General features: G+C 42.1%; 1 protein-coding gene across 4 annotated transcripts in view; it reads left to right on the top strand.

Moving 5' to 3' along the window:
* Positions 1 to 16,058, top strand: part of TNFRSF19 (TNF receptor superfamily member 19) — a 113,645-nt gene that overhangs the window by 31,656 nt on the left and 65,931 nt on the right. For all 4 annotated transcript variants that reach the window (XM_032770982.2, XM_075061663.1, XM_032770984.2 and 1 more), the window contains one exon: positions 9,838 to 10,016. In XM_032770982.2, coding sequence (XP_032626873.1) covers positions 9,838 to 10,016 — 179 coding nt within the window. The remainder of the gene's footprint in view (positions 1 to 9,837; positions 10,017 to 16,058) is intronic.

Below are 16,058 nucleotides of genomic sequence, written 5' to 3'. Positions count from 1 at the left end.
AACCTGGAGCTGTCACTGAGATATATTAGAACCCACCAGGCAGCCATCATAGCTTTCTGTTCCGCAATAAAAGGTTATTCTATATTCGCCCACGCAATGGTAATCAGGTTCCTCAGGGGGGCTCGTAAATCTCTTTCCACCAGTCAAACATCCTACTCCAATTTGGGACCTGAATCTGGTTTTTGAATTTCATACAAGATTTCTGTTTGAACCATTGGCTGCCTTCCAACTCCTCCATTTGTTGATGGAGGAGTGAGAAGCATACCTCCTTGTCACAATATTTTTCAAAGAGAAGGTCACATTATAACTACACCCCAAGTTTTTACCAAAAATGTCTTCTGAGTTCCATATTAACCAACCCATCCACCTCCTGATCTTTCACCCTAAACCTCACTTCGATATAGAGGAAGCATTGTTCACTCGCTTGAAGTAAGAAAATCGCTGGCCTTCTATCTTAACAGGACTAAACCTTTCAAAAAGATTCCCAAATTATTTGTCTCAATGGCAGACAGATCAAAAGGGTCTGCGAACTCTAAACAAAGACTTTCCAAGTGGATATCCAACTGCATTAGCCATTGCTACCAAATTTTTAATCTTCAGAAACCTGGGACATACGAACTCACTCTGCAAGATCTATTTCCACTTCTAGAGTCTTTCTCAAAAACGTTCCCATCGTAGAAATATGTAAAGCTGCAACTTGGACCTTTGTACATAGTTTTGCTGACCACTGTGCAGTAATTCACGACTTAGCTTCTGATGCTGCATTTGGCTTGGCAATACTTTATTCAATACTGGACTCAACTCTGAAGCCTCCTTCTCCTTAAAGGGAACTGCTCAGTAGTCACCAAGAGTGGAGCACCCATAGGGACACTACTTGAAGAAATGGTTACCCACATTGTGCAGTAACTGTGGTTCTTCAAGATAGTGTGCCCTTGTAGGTGCTGCCCTCCTTCCCCTTTGCTTTGGAGTTCTCTGCTATGGAGCTTTGTGGCAGACAAGAAACTGAACATAGTTTGCCTGTGCAGTGCTATATAATGGCATGGAGCACAAAACTGACTAACATGCACATGCAGGCCAAACGGACACTGCAATGAGAAATCTCCAAACAAAGGCACAGGACACTCAAGCACATTTAGAATGGCGGACTCATCAGGAGACGCATCTCAAAGAACCAGTTATTGCACAGGGTGAGCACCATTTCTTCAGTTTTGTTAAGATCTCTTTCACAATAATGTTATTATGATTATTAATTATTCTTTTGGGGCAGGAAGAAAGTAACGTTATTCTAAAATGCTTTGATTTTTTTTTCCTTTTTAATTATCTATTAACTATTAAAAAATAAATGTTTCTACAGGATCCTTCATGACAATACTAACGTTTTAAAGTTAGTATGAACTACTATATAAAGTCGAATTATTTCACTTATTAGCCACATCAACCAATATTATTTACTCATTTCTCTTTTTGTTTTCTATCCATCCATCCTTCTCTTTCTCACTTTATTTTTTGTGAAACATTTAAACACCTGAAGTATTATCTTGCTCCTACCAAACACTTCAAAGCCTTATTCTGAAAGACAAAAACAGGTGTTTTCCTTTATCTGAGGTGATTGTGACTTGCCTATTGAAAAGGAACTGTTTGCTATGTGCAGTTTTCCATTATTTAAATATTAATTTGCCATTTACTTTTGATCAATGATCTCCAAACAGGGAACAAAGCATTACACAACTAAACAAGTTGTTTGATGGTGATGAGCTCTGCTGTTATACAGTTAGTGTGCATATAGTCAAGCTGGAGAAGTTTGCAGTTGACGGAGGTAGTAGTTGTGTGGTCCAATGATTAGATACCACTCTGGCTGAAAATGTTGTTCCTGTCAGCAAAGAGTTCATGCCAGTGTTTGGCCTCATCTTCACCTTGTTGGAGATAGTAATGCCTAAAAATTCCACACTCCTTATGTTGGGAGAACCCTCTACAGCATGCTAAAAGAGAAAGATGGAAGCACTCAGAAGATAAGACCCCTTCCTTGTTCTACCTTAATTTTTTAAATAAACCTAATCATTTAGATTGTTCAGATTATGACAAGTCACCCTTAATTCAAACAAAAAGTACATTTAGTGACAGGAAAGATTGCATTAGGACATAGCCCTTCCACCCAGAACATTAAAATTATGAAAATCAGGAGTTAAAGGAAAAGTCTCCTGTAATTCTTGCCACCTCCATATTGTCTGCAATATTGTCAATTACTCACTCACTCCAACACTCCCATATGACTTTCACTTGCGTTAAAAAGCACTACATACTCTGTCATTATCAAACTTGCACTGTAACTCAAAAGAAACTGCAATCTTATACACTCTTTTAAACAACAAATCAGCACATCTGATTGTCACACATTCCAAGTATTCGGGAAATTAATCTCTTTTATCATTGCTAAGATCCCAGTTAAGACTTCGCGATACAGCATAAATTTGATGAAGTTGGAACACGTATTGTATTTTTGGATGTTGCAGATGAAAGTGAAAGCTTTATAGGAGTGGGTTATTAGCAGTGTTGTAGGCAATATGAAGGTAGCAAGGAATGTGGCAGACTTAAACTTCTGATTTCCAAGCTTTTAAGGTTTTATGTAAATGGGATGTGTCCTGGTGCAAACTTAACTGTCACAAAATGTAGTTTGTTTGTGCTAATTTCCTGGGGCTTTTTTTATATGGAGTTGGTGTACCTCAGGGTGAAGGGGAGTTGCACTTCTGCTGGGAAAAACTGCATTGCTGAAGCTGCTCCAGGCTTTATCAACTCTCCTAAAGAACACGAGAGGCTGCAAAATGCCTCAGCAAGTTTTGTATGTCTAAAACAGTGGTTCCCAACGTGGTGGGCCCGCAGGGCATCTATGTGTACCCACATACTGGCCAGCAGACAAGCATCCACCAAAATGCCTCCGAAAAGCAGCATCATCAAGAGGCACTGTCGCTGAAATGCCGCCGAAAAGCGGCGTCACCAAGAGGCATCACCGCCAAAATGCCGCTGATTTTCGGGGGCATTTCGGCAGCGACGCCTCTTGACGTTGCCGCTTCTCGGCAGAATTTCGATGGATGCTTGTCCGCCAGCCATGGTCCTTGATGGCTCATCATCTGGCGCCCACCACCTGGAAAAGGTTGGGGACCGCTGGTCTAAAACATTTTATCTTAGAGGTTACTGAAAGTAAGTGCACCAAGAGAAACCCACCATATTTAGCAATGCCAACATAACCTGTTAGGTGGAGGGAAGCCCCATAAAGGAGTCTGTCATCTCTCACTTCCTGAAACATGCAGTAGCCTCTCATTGATATCTGGAATCTGCAGCAGCATAGGGCTTGCCCTTCCTCCACTTGTCTAATTTGCTCCTCCTTACTCTCTGTACTCTGTTCCTTCCAGCGTGAAGCATACCTCTCAATCTTTTAGCCTGCCATTGTGTGAAATCAAAATGCATAACAAATGCGTGTATTTTGGTGATTCACACCATGATTTACAGATTACCATGGTTTTTGGGTACAAGACCTGTTTTAAAGATGTCCTCTTGCTGTGTGAACCACAAACAACTGTAAACTATCTCTCCCCAGAGAAGTCAACATCAGGGTTTGAGCCTAGATGAGGACCCTGTCACCTGAGCTTCCAGAAGTAGTTGCTCATCTCTTTTCAAACCAATCACTAGAGGAGGACTTGATACACACTTTTTCTGACTGGGCTGCCCAACTATTTACTAGTCAGTAGTAGTGTAATTTTGATGAGGAACCCTTGATTCTGTCTCTGGCTCTATGAGAAGAGTGTAACTTTAGTTGTTAGAGACTGACTTTGAGCTTTGAATATTCTGTTTGGAAAGTAATTAACTGAGTGGATAAAATGTGTGTTTGTCATGATAGAGACTGTTGTTCTGTTCCTGACTGGCTGGCATAATCTCTCTGGGTATGTCTACACTGAGATAAAAGATCTGCAGTGTGGCTGTGGCTGTGGCTGTGGCTGAGCTGGGTTAGCTGAACTAGGGCTTGGGCTGTGGGACTATAAAACTGCAGTGTAGGTATTCGGGCTTGGTCTCGGATTCAGCAAGGGAGGAGGGTCTCTCAGCCCAGGGTCTAGCCTGAGCCTGAATGTCTATGTGCAGTTTTTAGCCCTGCAGCCCAAACCTGACCCATCTGAGCCAAGCTCTGAGACTCAGTGCCACAGGTTTTTTATTGCAGTGTAGACATACCCTTTGTTAACCTATCTGAAAAATTAGGGAGGGGTTGCGTGCAGCAGCTCAAACTTGATTGCTTTCTGTTGTTCAGGTTTGTGACTTTGGCCAGTAATAAGTGTGTGCTGAAGTGCATGAGAATATAAACAGCAGCTATATGAGCATAGCCAACTGGGGGAGAGGCTTTAGGCCCCCTCAAAAAATTTGGGACTCCATTAATAAATAAAGGAAACGCTGACCATGGAACATAGTTGTTTATCTCATTTTATTCAAAGTGGACAGATTTAGTCACGATACAAAACTACTAAATAAAGTGAAATTCAACAGCTATTATTTTTTTTAACTCTAGCCCCCCTAATAAAAACAAGTTATCTATATCCCCAAGTTAACAGAGGTAAGATTTAACCCCATGATCTCCTGTTCTACAGCTCAGGGAACTTTCCCACAGGCTACAGAGGTTTGGGTGGAGGACTCTCCTTCTCTGTATTGACTTACTGGAGCTTATTCAGTGACTGCAGAGGTTTTTCACTAGCAGACATGTAACTTCAAATGTGGCAGGTTTGTCTTCGCACACAATTTCACTTATTTCTAAAACATGACAAAAAAGTATATAGACAAAGGCTAGCTAAGTGTAACTGCTACTGCTGGAACTGGCATGCAAAGAGCAATATGTAGAACAAAGCCCAGTGCCCATCGTTCACCTCTGCCCTGATATAACGCTGTCCTCGGGAGTCAAAAAATCTTACCGTGTTATAGGTGAAATCGCATTATATTGAACTTGCTTTGATCCACCAGAGTGTGCAGCCCTGCCCCCCCCCCCCCCGAGCGCTGCTTTACCGCGTTATATCCAAATTCGTGTTATATCAGGTTGTGTTATATCGGGGTAGAGGTGTACTTCAGATATCTTGCAAAGGGGATCTGAAAAAAAGTGAGTCAATCCAATAAGAAAAACTACCAAAAATGATTTCAGAATACATATTCTCTCTGTACAAACCAGTTTTTCAGCAAACCACCATGAAATATTCAGAGTATTTTGCATTCTATATTTTGTTTACCATTCTTATGAAACTAGTTCAAAATAAAGGTTTAAAACTCTCTTTGAGCTGCAAACTCCAACACAATCTTAACTTGACTGCCACAACCAGCTTTAGCATAACATACATATTCTTATGAGAGATAAGAATGGGTTAATTTTAATTATTAGTAATTAGATAATCATTGTTGATCACACCAATTCACTTCTTACAGAGATTTTCCTTTTTTTAACACAAACTGCTCTTACACTGTGTTTGATAAATGACAAAGAAAATTCTCAGGTAAAGCTAGCAGTCCACCTTTAACTCACAATTGCAGGTATCTTATACTAGTGTATGAATTGATATTCTCAATACTTGTAATTTTTGGATACACCACTCTCCTGTCCTGCTGTCCTACCTGCTTTAACTTTGCATTTTCATTGAGGGTTTTTGTTGTTTGGCACAATTTTAAATCATATTTATATCTACTTATTAATATTTGTTTGATTATATGCTCCTTGGGGAAGAGACTTTGTTTTTCTTGCACTGGGCCCACACACTTCCAGCAAATACTACTGAAGCATGATTCTGTGGACACACTGGTTACTCCTGGGGGAATTCTACGCCGCTGCGCATGCACAGAATTTATGTCCCCTGCAGATTTCTTTGCTTCCCCATCAGAAAAATGACTTTCTGACGAGAAAGCAAAGGGAAGCCACAAGAACAGTCATGCGACCCTCCACAGAAGTACGTTTTGGGTGCCCAGGGCAGCCGGTATACAGGTAAATCACTGTGGGGAAGGGGGCAGGACTGGGGAAGACCTGGCTAGAGGCTCCTACCTGGCACTTGGCTCAGCTGCTAGTCCTAGCTGGGATGGGGAGGATGGGACTTCCTTTTCCGCTGCACAGCATCTGGGGCCAGTCCAGACCCATCCTCAGATCTCTCCCCCAGCTGCAGAAAGCTCTGCAATCTCCCCCCTTCCCCTCTCACCGCTTCCTACACCCATTGCTACTCAGCTGCCAGGGGCGGGATCCCTGTACGGGGAGCTGCTCCCCCATTTGCCCAACTCACATACATCCAGACCCCCTCATACCCAGACCCTCCCACCAAGCCTCACCCACCAACACCCACAATCCCCCCTGCTGAGCCCCACTCCCCTTGCATCTGAACCACCCTAACGCCTCACTGAGCCCCAGCCAGCTGTACCTGGATTGCCACCTCACTGCGCCTCACTCCTCCAGCATCTGGACCCCCCCACTGAGCTCCCCACACCCGTCTACCAAGTTATCCTCCCCCCCAAACCGCTCCCCTCCGCTGAGCCCCAACCACCTTCACCTGGACCCCCTGGCAGAGTACCATTATGGTTGCACCCAGAAACCCCCAACAAGCCCCTACGCATCCAGATCTCCCATTGAGCTGCCTGTACCTAGGTTGACCCACACAGAACCATCTCAACCCACAGATGCATCCTCCCACACTAAGCCTCTCCACACTTGGATCTTGCCTTGCTGAGCCTGCGGGCCCACACCTGGTGCACCTGGCATGGAGGGCAGGGCCCTAGAGTGTTTCTGAGGCAGGCTAAGTCCTTGTGCTGCATCAGGGTTGGGTGCAGCCTCACCACTGAGTCCATGTCCCAGCAGGGAGCTGCACAGTGATCTCCCCCGACTGCAGCCAGTGGTCTGTGCTCCCCAATGCCTTGCTGGAGCCTCCACATTCATTTGACAAATAAAATTTGAAGAATTTTAAAATATTGTGTACAGATTTTTCGTTTGTTTGTTTTTTGGCGCAGAATGCCGTCAAGAGTAACTGATGTACACATAGCTTGTGACTAAGGCCATTGGAAATCTGTGGGAACCTTTTGAAAAGTTCTGTACAAGCACTAACAGCAATCAGGGCCACTATCTGCACATTTGCCCCAGCTGATCCATTTATATACCCCACCCTCCCTCCAGTGCAGGATCTACTTCAACTCTGCGGTCAGGAGAGAGAGAAGAAAGCCAGATGGAAAATGCCATATTGAAGGTTGTGTGAATGTCTGAAACTGTGCCCCTTGTGTGTATGCATTTTGATACAGTCTTTCAATTACATGATCACATACTGTTTTTCCCCCTCATTCAGTGCAAGGCTGGATAAACAAGAACTATGGTTGCCCATGCAACCTTAAATGTAGAATTTCAGAACTTTTGAGTGCTTGATTTTGCAATATAAATAACATTATTTTAACAGTTTGTGCAAAATTATGTTTAGCTGCACAATAAATAGGTATGTAAAATAAATACACAATATACAGTTTATATCCTGTGTAGATATGTGTGTATATCTGTGTGTCCATCTGTACCCTTCCGTGCAAGCTGAAGAAAAGTTCTATGGCAGATCTCGTAATTTTGCTACAGAATGGGTAAATGAGGGTGGGCTTGTTCAATGTCTTGAGCTGTTGTACAAAAATCTCTTGTGAGGTAGAAAAAATAGTCAGAATCCTCTAATCTTCCTCAGTCTCTCTGCTAGTGGCAACAGCCCAGGTTTGCAGGCAGTCTTGGTGGTTAGTGCAAAGGATTCCATTTTTCATTCACCAATGTTTTTCTAGGGGAGCACAGCCTTTTTTTCTCTCTCTTTTTGCACAATCTGGCCTTTAGTTTGCGAATAAAAATCTTTATAAATGTGCAGTTTTTCAAGTGATTGCACATGTCCATTACACTGTGGGCACATGCATACCCAGTGCACAGACTGCTTCAGTGCCCAGAGCATGCACACATCACCAATGAAATGGAATGTGCAACACATCTTGAAGAACAATAGTTACAAAACAGGTAAGTAACTAGGGGTTTTTTGGGAGAGGGGATGGGTTTTTTAGTATTGTGCATTTACAATATCTGTTTCTCTCTCTCAAAATAATTTGAGCCTTTGTCATGTCTTTAAAACTTGTATGTGCTGAGGGCATTCTATTGATGGTCTCCACATGCCTAAGGAGAAAAGGGGGTGTTTGGGAAAGCATCACCTGTGTATTATAATAGTTGCTGTCCCTTTGAGGAGGTATCCATGTGTGGCTAAGAGGATGTAACTGGTTGGGATGGAAGGATTTCATTTTGTAGATTGTTCTTACATCCCCCAGAACAAAAAACAGCACAGAATCAACTCTAGTTTAATTAATCTAGTGGCAGCAGTAAGTTTTGTTCCGAGTTCCTCAGTGTTGTGAAACCCTCATTTCATACTACTCTCCTTTAGGAGAACTACTGCCCACAAAGAAGTTGGGGAGAGCCACAAACAATTGTGGATAAGAGCCTATAATAAAATCCTCTTATACAGAAATTGTTATATCAGATTAGACCTGTAATCTGTTCTGTTCTCTACCCTGTCTCCAACAGCAATCAGTACCAGATGCTTCTGAAGATGCCTTAAAATGCCTAAAGCACAGTTTTGCAATAACATGCCTGTGAGGCAAGTTAGTGCCTTCCTAACTTGAGGCAATAAAAGCATTATGTCCTAAAGGATGAGACTTCTTATGCCATATACATTTTTATCTTAGCTCATGTAACTGGTTATTTTTATATAAATGTCAAATCCTTTTTAAAATTTGAATAAGCTCTCTACCTTGATAATATCTTGTGGGAGTGAATTCCACAGATTATTGGATTACATTTGTTGCCTTTCAATTTTACTTTGTGTCTGTTTCTTCATGTAGCATGAGAGAGGGAAAATGGGCACATCTGAATTACCTTCTCTTTACTCCTCATGTTATGCCTCTTGTACATTTCCTCTTGACATTTAAGTAGTACTAATCTTTCCTCATTTGGATATCATTCCATAATTCTCTAGACCTTTGTTACTTCTGCTATAATCTACATTTCCATATCATCTTTATTTTTGTATTCCTACCCACTCAAGAATATTTCTCAAAATTGTGGAAATTAAAAGCTAATTTCTTTGGACTAATTAGTTGTTGGGGTAAGTGACGAGCTCTTACAATATTCAGATTTAATAAATGTCATCACCTTCTCCTGATTCACAAAGGTCTTGCAGATTTTCCAGAACTCTAGAATTGTGTTGGAAAGTATTGGTTAAATAGAAGATAGTTAAATTACTAAAATTCTTAGTGGGTAATGAACATTTCAAGCCCTTGTTCTCTGTGTCCATTAACCAGCCCTATGTTGTATTTGCCAACAGAGCTTTTAAACCTTTGAAGATTTGTCCTCTCTTCAGCAATTAACTTTGTTCACCTTAGATATGCACCTTAATATCAAAGTGTTCCTTTCCTGTTTTCGTAAATGAATAAGTGCCCAAAAACTGCATTCATCCCAGGTTCTTCACATTCGCATGACCAGCTTAATTAAAAAACAGACAGCTCAATAATTCTACCATAAGCTGCTAGTAATAAAGCAGTTGGAGTCCTGAAGACCATTATCATTGAAATGCTCAGTGGTTTCTCAAATAAAGTGGATGACTCAGTATTACTTATGGAAGTAAGGGAGATTATTAGCAGTGGAAAACACATTTGAACTTGCCGAAAAGATGGCTTTTGTCTCTAGAAAGACCAACTCTCAGTAATAATTACACTCCCAGAAGTCTCTCCTTATTCACACATTCAATGTTTGAATAGCTTGCTATTGCTTGTTAATCCCTTCAGGAATGCGGCTTTGGATATGGGGAGGATGCACAGTGCATGACATGCAGGCTAAACAGATTCAAGGAGGACTGGGGATTTCAGAAGTGCAAACTTTGTCTGGATTGTGCAGTAGTTAACCGTTTTCAGAAGTCCAACTGTTCTGCCACCAGCAATGCAGTGTGTGGAGACTGCTTACCAGGGTGAGTCATTTTCTGTAGATGAAACTTGAAATACAAAATTTAAAACAAGTTGCATTAATATTTACTTGTTTGTGTGATCTGGAGAAATGAGTACATAACTGGGAGTCAGAAAACCCAGAGTACTAATTCTGACTCTGTCAACAATTTAGTGCAAATTACTTCACTTATCTATCTGTTTTCCCACTTGTAAGATCGGGATAATAATATTATCAATGTCTGTACAGTGCTTTGAATACATAAAGTACCATAAAATGCTAAGATTATTATTACTATTGTTACTTCTTAAAGAACTGATTAGACATTTCCAAACTGCAAATACGTTCCAATTTGACTTCTTCCTCTTACCTCTCCAGACCAATTTAAAAATTATTATAAATGTATTATCACCCCAACATTGAAGTCAAAATATTTTCTAAAGTCTGATGAAACCTCTTTAATCTTGAAACTTCATTTGTGGGTTAACCCTTACACATCTCATTATCACTGTGATATTTATGAATATATTTTTTACTTCTGAAAAATATTAAATTTGTTTAATCAGGTTTTTACATCCTAAGATTTGGTAATAGGGAGCTAAATTCTTTATTCAGTAGGAATGCTGTGTTCCTGACTTTGAATGGGATGTCACCTACCACAAAAGGCACAATTTGGTCCTATGAATGCTTATACTCACTAATATTGATATCATTTACACCGTGTACTGTGAATTACCTGCAATGGTTTAATGTAAGTGAGAAAGAACTAAATCTTTATATTTTCTTATCCTGATCGAAAGTTAATACACCTCTACCCCGCTATAACGCAACCTGATATAACACATGTTCATGTATGGCGCAGTAGCAGCGGGGCTCCAGCGACACTTTAAAGGGTCCAGGGCTCCGGCTGCTGCGGGGAGCCCTGGCCCTTTAAATCACTGCTGGAGTCCTGCCGCTGCTGCCCCGGGGCTGCGGCAGCGGGGCTCAGGCGGTGCTTTAAAGGGTCTGGGGCTCTAGCTGCTGCGGGGAGCCCTGGACCCTTTAAATCACTGCCAGAGCCCTGCCGCCCCTACCCCAATATAACGGGGTTTCAGCTGTAACGCGATAGGGATTTTTGGCTCCCCACGACCGTGTTATAGTGGGGTAGAGGTGTACTCATTTCTAGTTCTAAATCTCATGGGTCTCTAGAAATAGGATTTCTATGGGTCTTGAATAGGTTGTGTTATTCAGCTAGAGTACCCATTTGAAAATCTTACCAAGAAGGAGTAAAACTTACTATTTATATCTATATGCATTGTGCTTTACAAAGTAATAAAGTACAGATTCCCTTCCCAAGAAGTTTTCAGTCTACAGCAACAAAGAATGAAAAAATGACAGAGTATTGAAAAATAATGGCCACAATAGTGAGAGATTGAATTATGCTTATGAGATCTGATCCCTTGAAATGAGTTGAAAGAGTCCTGTTAACTTTAGTGACTTGAGTTGGGGCCCATCTTGTTTGTGCCTGATTTCCCCGACCCCAATACAGTATAGCTTGAGGCAGTGTCTGGAATGAAGTTTGATAAGTTATAAGTGGTCATCATTATAGCAGCTGAGAATGTTAATCATTTAGGCCCTGATCCTCTAAAGACTTGTTTACCTGCTCAAGTTTACCCACTGTGAGTAGTTTCATTGAGATCAATGCAGTTACTCAGTGTGTAAAGTTGAGTGCATGTATAAGTCTTTGCAGGATCACAGTGCTATTTCTTATGGTGTTCAGATTCATTTTATAGCTACCGTTAGGTCTAGAAGATTGTTAGGACTGTTGGTCACAAATTTATAAACATATGATTTATTTTCTTCATCACTGGCCAAAATACTTGTTTGTTTACCCCCACTACCCCAAGGCCACTGCCCAGCCTTGATTATTCTTGTTTAATATTTTTAACTCAAGACTGGTGGTGTGCTTGTGCTCAGTCCTCCTTATTCTTACACTAAATTGATGAATCAGTGAGCGTGATCATGGGGGTTGTCAACTGTTGAACATTAAGAGATTTGGACAAAATTCACTGATGATTGGTCAAATAACTGAACAGATCAATTCATCAATATTGCATCAGTGTTGCAAATCTCCTTTTAACTAAACAAGTGACAAACTGAGACTTATGGTTATTTCACAGACCTTGCTGAGTTTGTCTCATCTTGTTAGTCCTACACTATCAATCTGTCTCATCCATTTGTAAAATGAGATTGTAAATTCTCTGTGATGGTCTGTTTTTGTGATTTGTTTTTACAGCACCTAGTACCTCAGGATCCTGATTGATGATTGGTGACCCTAGACATTACCATAATAAATACAATAAATAAGTGCCAAGGACTAAGTCACCATTTTATTCCTTCTTGGCAATTGTATAGCAATTCAGATTATTGTCCTACCTATGAGTCATGTATTTTATACCATCACTAAAGAGCTCCTAATTAGGTTTTCACATGTACTCATACCGACTACAGGCATTTTTAGCACCTTTTGGACATGGGCTACCTATGCCTTTGAGAGAATGAGCAGACTTTTACCTCTATCCCTGCTCTGTCTCCAGGAGTTTTCTTCCTCTAGGAACACTTAGCAATGCCTAAGCAGCAACAGTTCCAAGTTTGTTTAAATAATATGAGATGTATTCAATAGGAAAAATGAAGAGAGGAATTAAGCATGACAAAAAATGACTAATTTAAAGACTATGCAAAGCATAACTAGCTAAATGGTTTAGCCTATGGTTAAAGAGAATTGAGTTTTACATCTCAGCAAAGGTCTGTATTGCAGTTGCATACTGGCTTTTAACATCCTTCTATTCTATCTAATGTGTGCTTCCTCTGTTCATATCACAGCATCAAACTAGTTTGTTGAGCTGTTGATATATTTTATTTTAATGGGTGCATTGATAATGGGTTTTTTAAATATAAAAATTTGTCTGATTTGTAGGCAATCACATTATCACCAACCTGGTGCCAGTACAATCAGTGCTTTGTGTTATTTTAGATAGATCATACGTATGCTAGTCACATCAAAGTAAACATTTAATCAAAGAAGTTGCCTTGAAGAAACCACAATTTACATGATTCAAACCTAGTACAAGGCTCAAAACAAAACTAAATAAGTTGGTGAGGCGTTGTAGGCTGTTATACTCTGGCACAGGTTATTTTAAAACCTAATTCTCAAAAGCATATTAAGAAGTTCTCATTTATCCTCTGCTACTTCTCTTATCTGTTTTAAAATTGTATCCTGATGCCCATCACCATAGCTAGCATCTGAGCATTATGCAAAAAATCAGTAGCAAAGTTCATGAAGTCTTGGCTCTTCTCTCTTTTCAGGGTCAAATCTCTGCATGGGTTATGGTGTTTGGGTTTTATATTTTGGGGGGTAGTTTATTGATCTGTTTGTTCAGAAGTTTTTTCTTTGTTTATTTTTTTGTTCATTTTCTCCTCCTCATGCCCTATGTTCCAACCCTGTGTATTGCCTCACCTTGCTTTATTTAGCTTGTTTGCGAATAAACTCTAATATGGGTGACAGATTCAAGTTGTAGATTTATCATATTTTATTTGTATCATGCCCACAGATTTGCTAAATGCCTCATAAATAAATAGACAGGTCCCTGCCCCCAAAAGCTTATAGTCCAGAATTTAAATATGATATGAGTGACAGCACAAAAGGGAATGGAGTGAGGGTGAAACATGGATCATGGGGTGACTTGGCTACTTCATATTCATTCTTTGATGAGTTTTGTAACATAAACATTCTCCTAGTTCACTTCTTGTACAGTTCACAACAGAATTGTGTTTGAGAGAATCATCTTGCTTTTCTGAAGGTTTTGCAGGGTAGCATGTTCTTCTTCAAGTGCTTGCACATGTCCATTCACATGTATGTGTGCACACACCACCTACGCTATTGCTGAACGGTTTTTCCCTTAGTGATATCTGTTGTGTCGGCTCCAGTGCCCCTGGAGTCACGCCTTCATGGCGCTGTATATAGGAGCCTGTCGCCTCCTCACTTCCTTCTTTCCACCTGTGACAATCGCCGGAACTGCTCGTTCTTGCTCTCCACAGTTCTCTCCACAGTGGACTTCTTTCTATTTTTTCCTGTAAATAGCTATAAAATTTTAGTAGTTCGTGTCTGCAGTTAGTTAATAGTTGTTAGTATAGAGTAGGACCCTGCTTTCCCACCCCGGCATCGGGGCATGCCCCAGTCTCTGTGTTTTAAGTCATATGAGGCTTGCCACAAACTTGTGCCTCTCAGTGATCTCCACTCAACCCAAGTGTTTGGGCGAATCCCGCCTGCATGATTGTTGCAGGATCTGTAGAGGTTTTAAGCCCTGGACTCAAAAGGAAAGTAAGCAGCGACTTAAGTTCCTCCTGATGGATGTGGGCTCTTCATCCCCCAGAGCCAAGTCACACTGACTTGGCACCAAGCACCTCTGCCTCTGTGAGGAGTGTGCCAGCTTCTGTGAGGGACAGGCACCACAGCCTGGCCTCCTCGGCACCGAGAAGAGACTCCTCATCAGTGTCACATGACTCCCAGCACTTCCACAGTTCATCAGTGTAGAGGAAGTCGGTGCAGGAGAGCATGCAGCACTTCTCCCATTTTCTAGTACTGTGCTAGAAACAGTGTAAAACAGACAGGGGGTGCTCCTCTATCCCAAAGGCTGCCAGTCATAAGGACTCTGGAAGAGTTAGACCCACCCAGGGCCACTCTGGCTCAATGACTGCTGCTGTGGCACCACTGACTCCGGACCAGAGAGGGAGCTGTCAAGTCCAGTGCTATTGGGTTTCCCCCGTGAAAGAGCCATAGGAGTGCAGGGCTGGTGCTCCTGTCCACAACTAAGGCATTCCAGGCAAGACAGGATCTGATGTTCCTCCCAGTATCACCATCTAGACACAAGCCAGCACTGGAGGCAAGGACAATTATGATACTGATGCCCCAGGTGCCGTCCAAAGGGAAGTCAGCAATGAGGCAGCAGCATAGGCCTCCCCTACCCCAGCGCTGCTTGCTGGCACCATCCAGCACCTCCCCTCCCAGGTCTCTGGATAGTGAATCCTGGGCATCAGACTCAGAGCCTGAGTCCTATGCCTCAAGAAGGAGCCAGAATCAGCTGTACCAACAGTACTGAATGGATTATATGAACCAAGGATTCACACCTACAGGCTGGCCAGCATAATGGCAAATGCCAGTGCAATGGCCCTTTTGGACTCTGTGGGTTTTTCATCAGGTCCAAGGACCTCAGTCAGGGAGGTCATATTGGGTGGCCTCAGAGACAAGAGCCCCGCCACAACCACCTCCTCTAGCGGTGCAGGGACTGGACCAAGGCACTGAGCCAGGTACCTTGCTTCAGGGAAGGTATTGAGGGACCTGTCAGAAGCAAACAGACAAGAACAAAGACTGGTACTGGTCCTAGGATCCTCTTTCCTCCTCACTGGACAAGGCGGGCATGGAAACCTCAAGGGCATTCACTTGAGATGACCACAAGGCCCATCAGGAGCTGCTAAAGAGCATCGCCCAAACCTGTGGATGCACGTGAAGGAAGTTGCATAGACCTCCCACTCCCTGGTGGACACTTTGGCACCATCAGGTCCATCCAGGGTAGCCCTACCCCAAATAGTGCCATTTTAGAACCAATCTAAGTGTGTGGTAGACTCCATCCTCTGTGCAACCTACGGCAAAGAGGGTGAAGAGAAAATATTTTGTCCCACTGAAGGGGTTTGAATATCTTTACACTCACCCCCGTCCTGGGTACCTAGTAGTCTCAGCAGCAAATGAGCGAGAGTGACAGAGGCAACGGGATCCTACCCCAAAGGATGCCAAAAAGCTGGACCTCTTTGGCAGGAAGATCTATGCTACAAGGGGGCTCCAGCTTCATGTTGCAAATCAGCAGGTGCTCCTTAGCCGATATGATTTTAATACTGGGGAGCAATGACAAAGTTATTGCCCCAGGAGTCCAGAGCAGAATTCTCAGCCTTGGTCAAGGAGAGCAGGGCGGTGGCCAAGGAGTTCCTGCAGGCAGTTCTGGACGTAGCCATCTCAGCAGTTGTTTTGCAAAGA

The sequence above is a fragment of the Chelonoidis abingdonii genome, chromosome 1 (assembly GCF_003597395.2).
Source record: "Chelonoidis abingdonii isolate Lonesome George chromosome 1, CheloAbing_2.0, whole genome shotgun sequence".
NCBI classification, from domain to species: Eukaryota; Metazoa; Chordata; order Testudines; family Testudinidae; genus Chelonoidis; species Chelonoidis abingdonii.
This window is presented reverse-complemented; position numbering and strand designations above follow the sequence as displayed.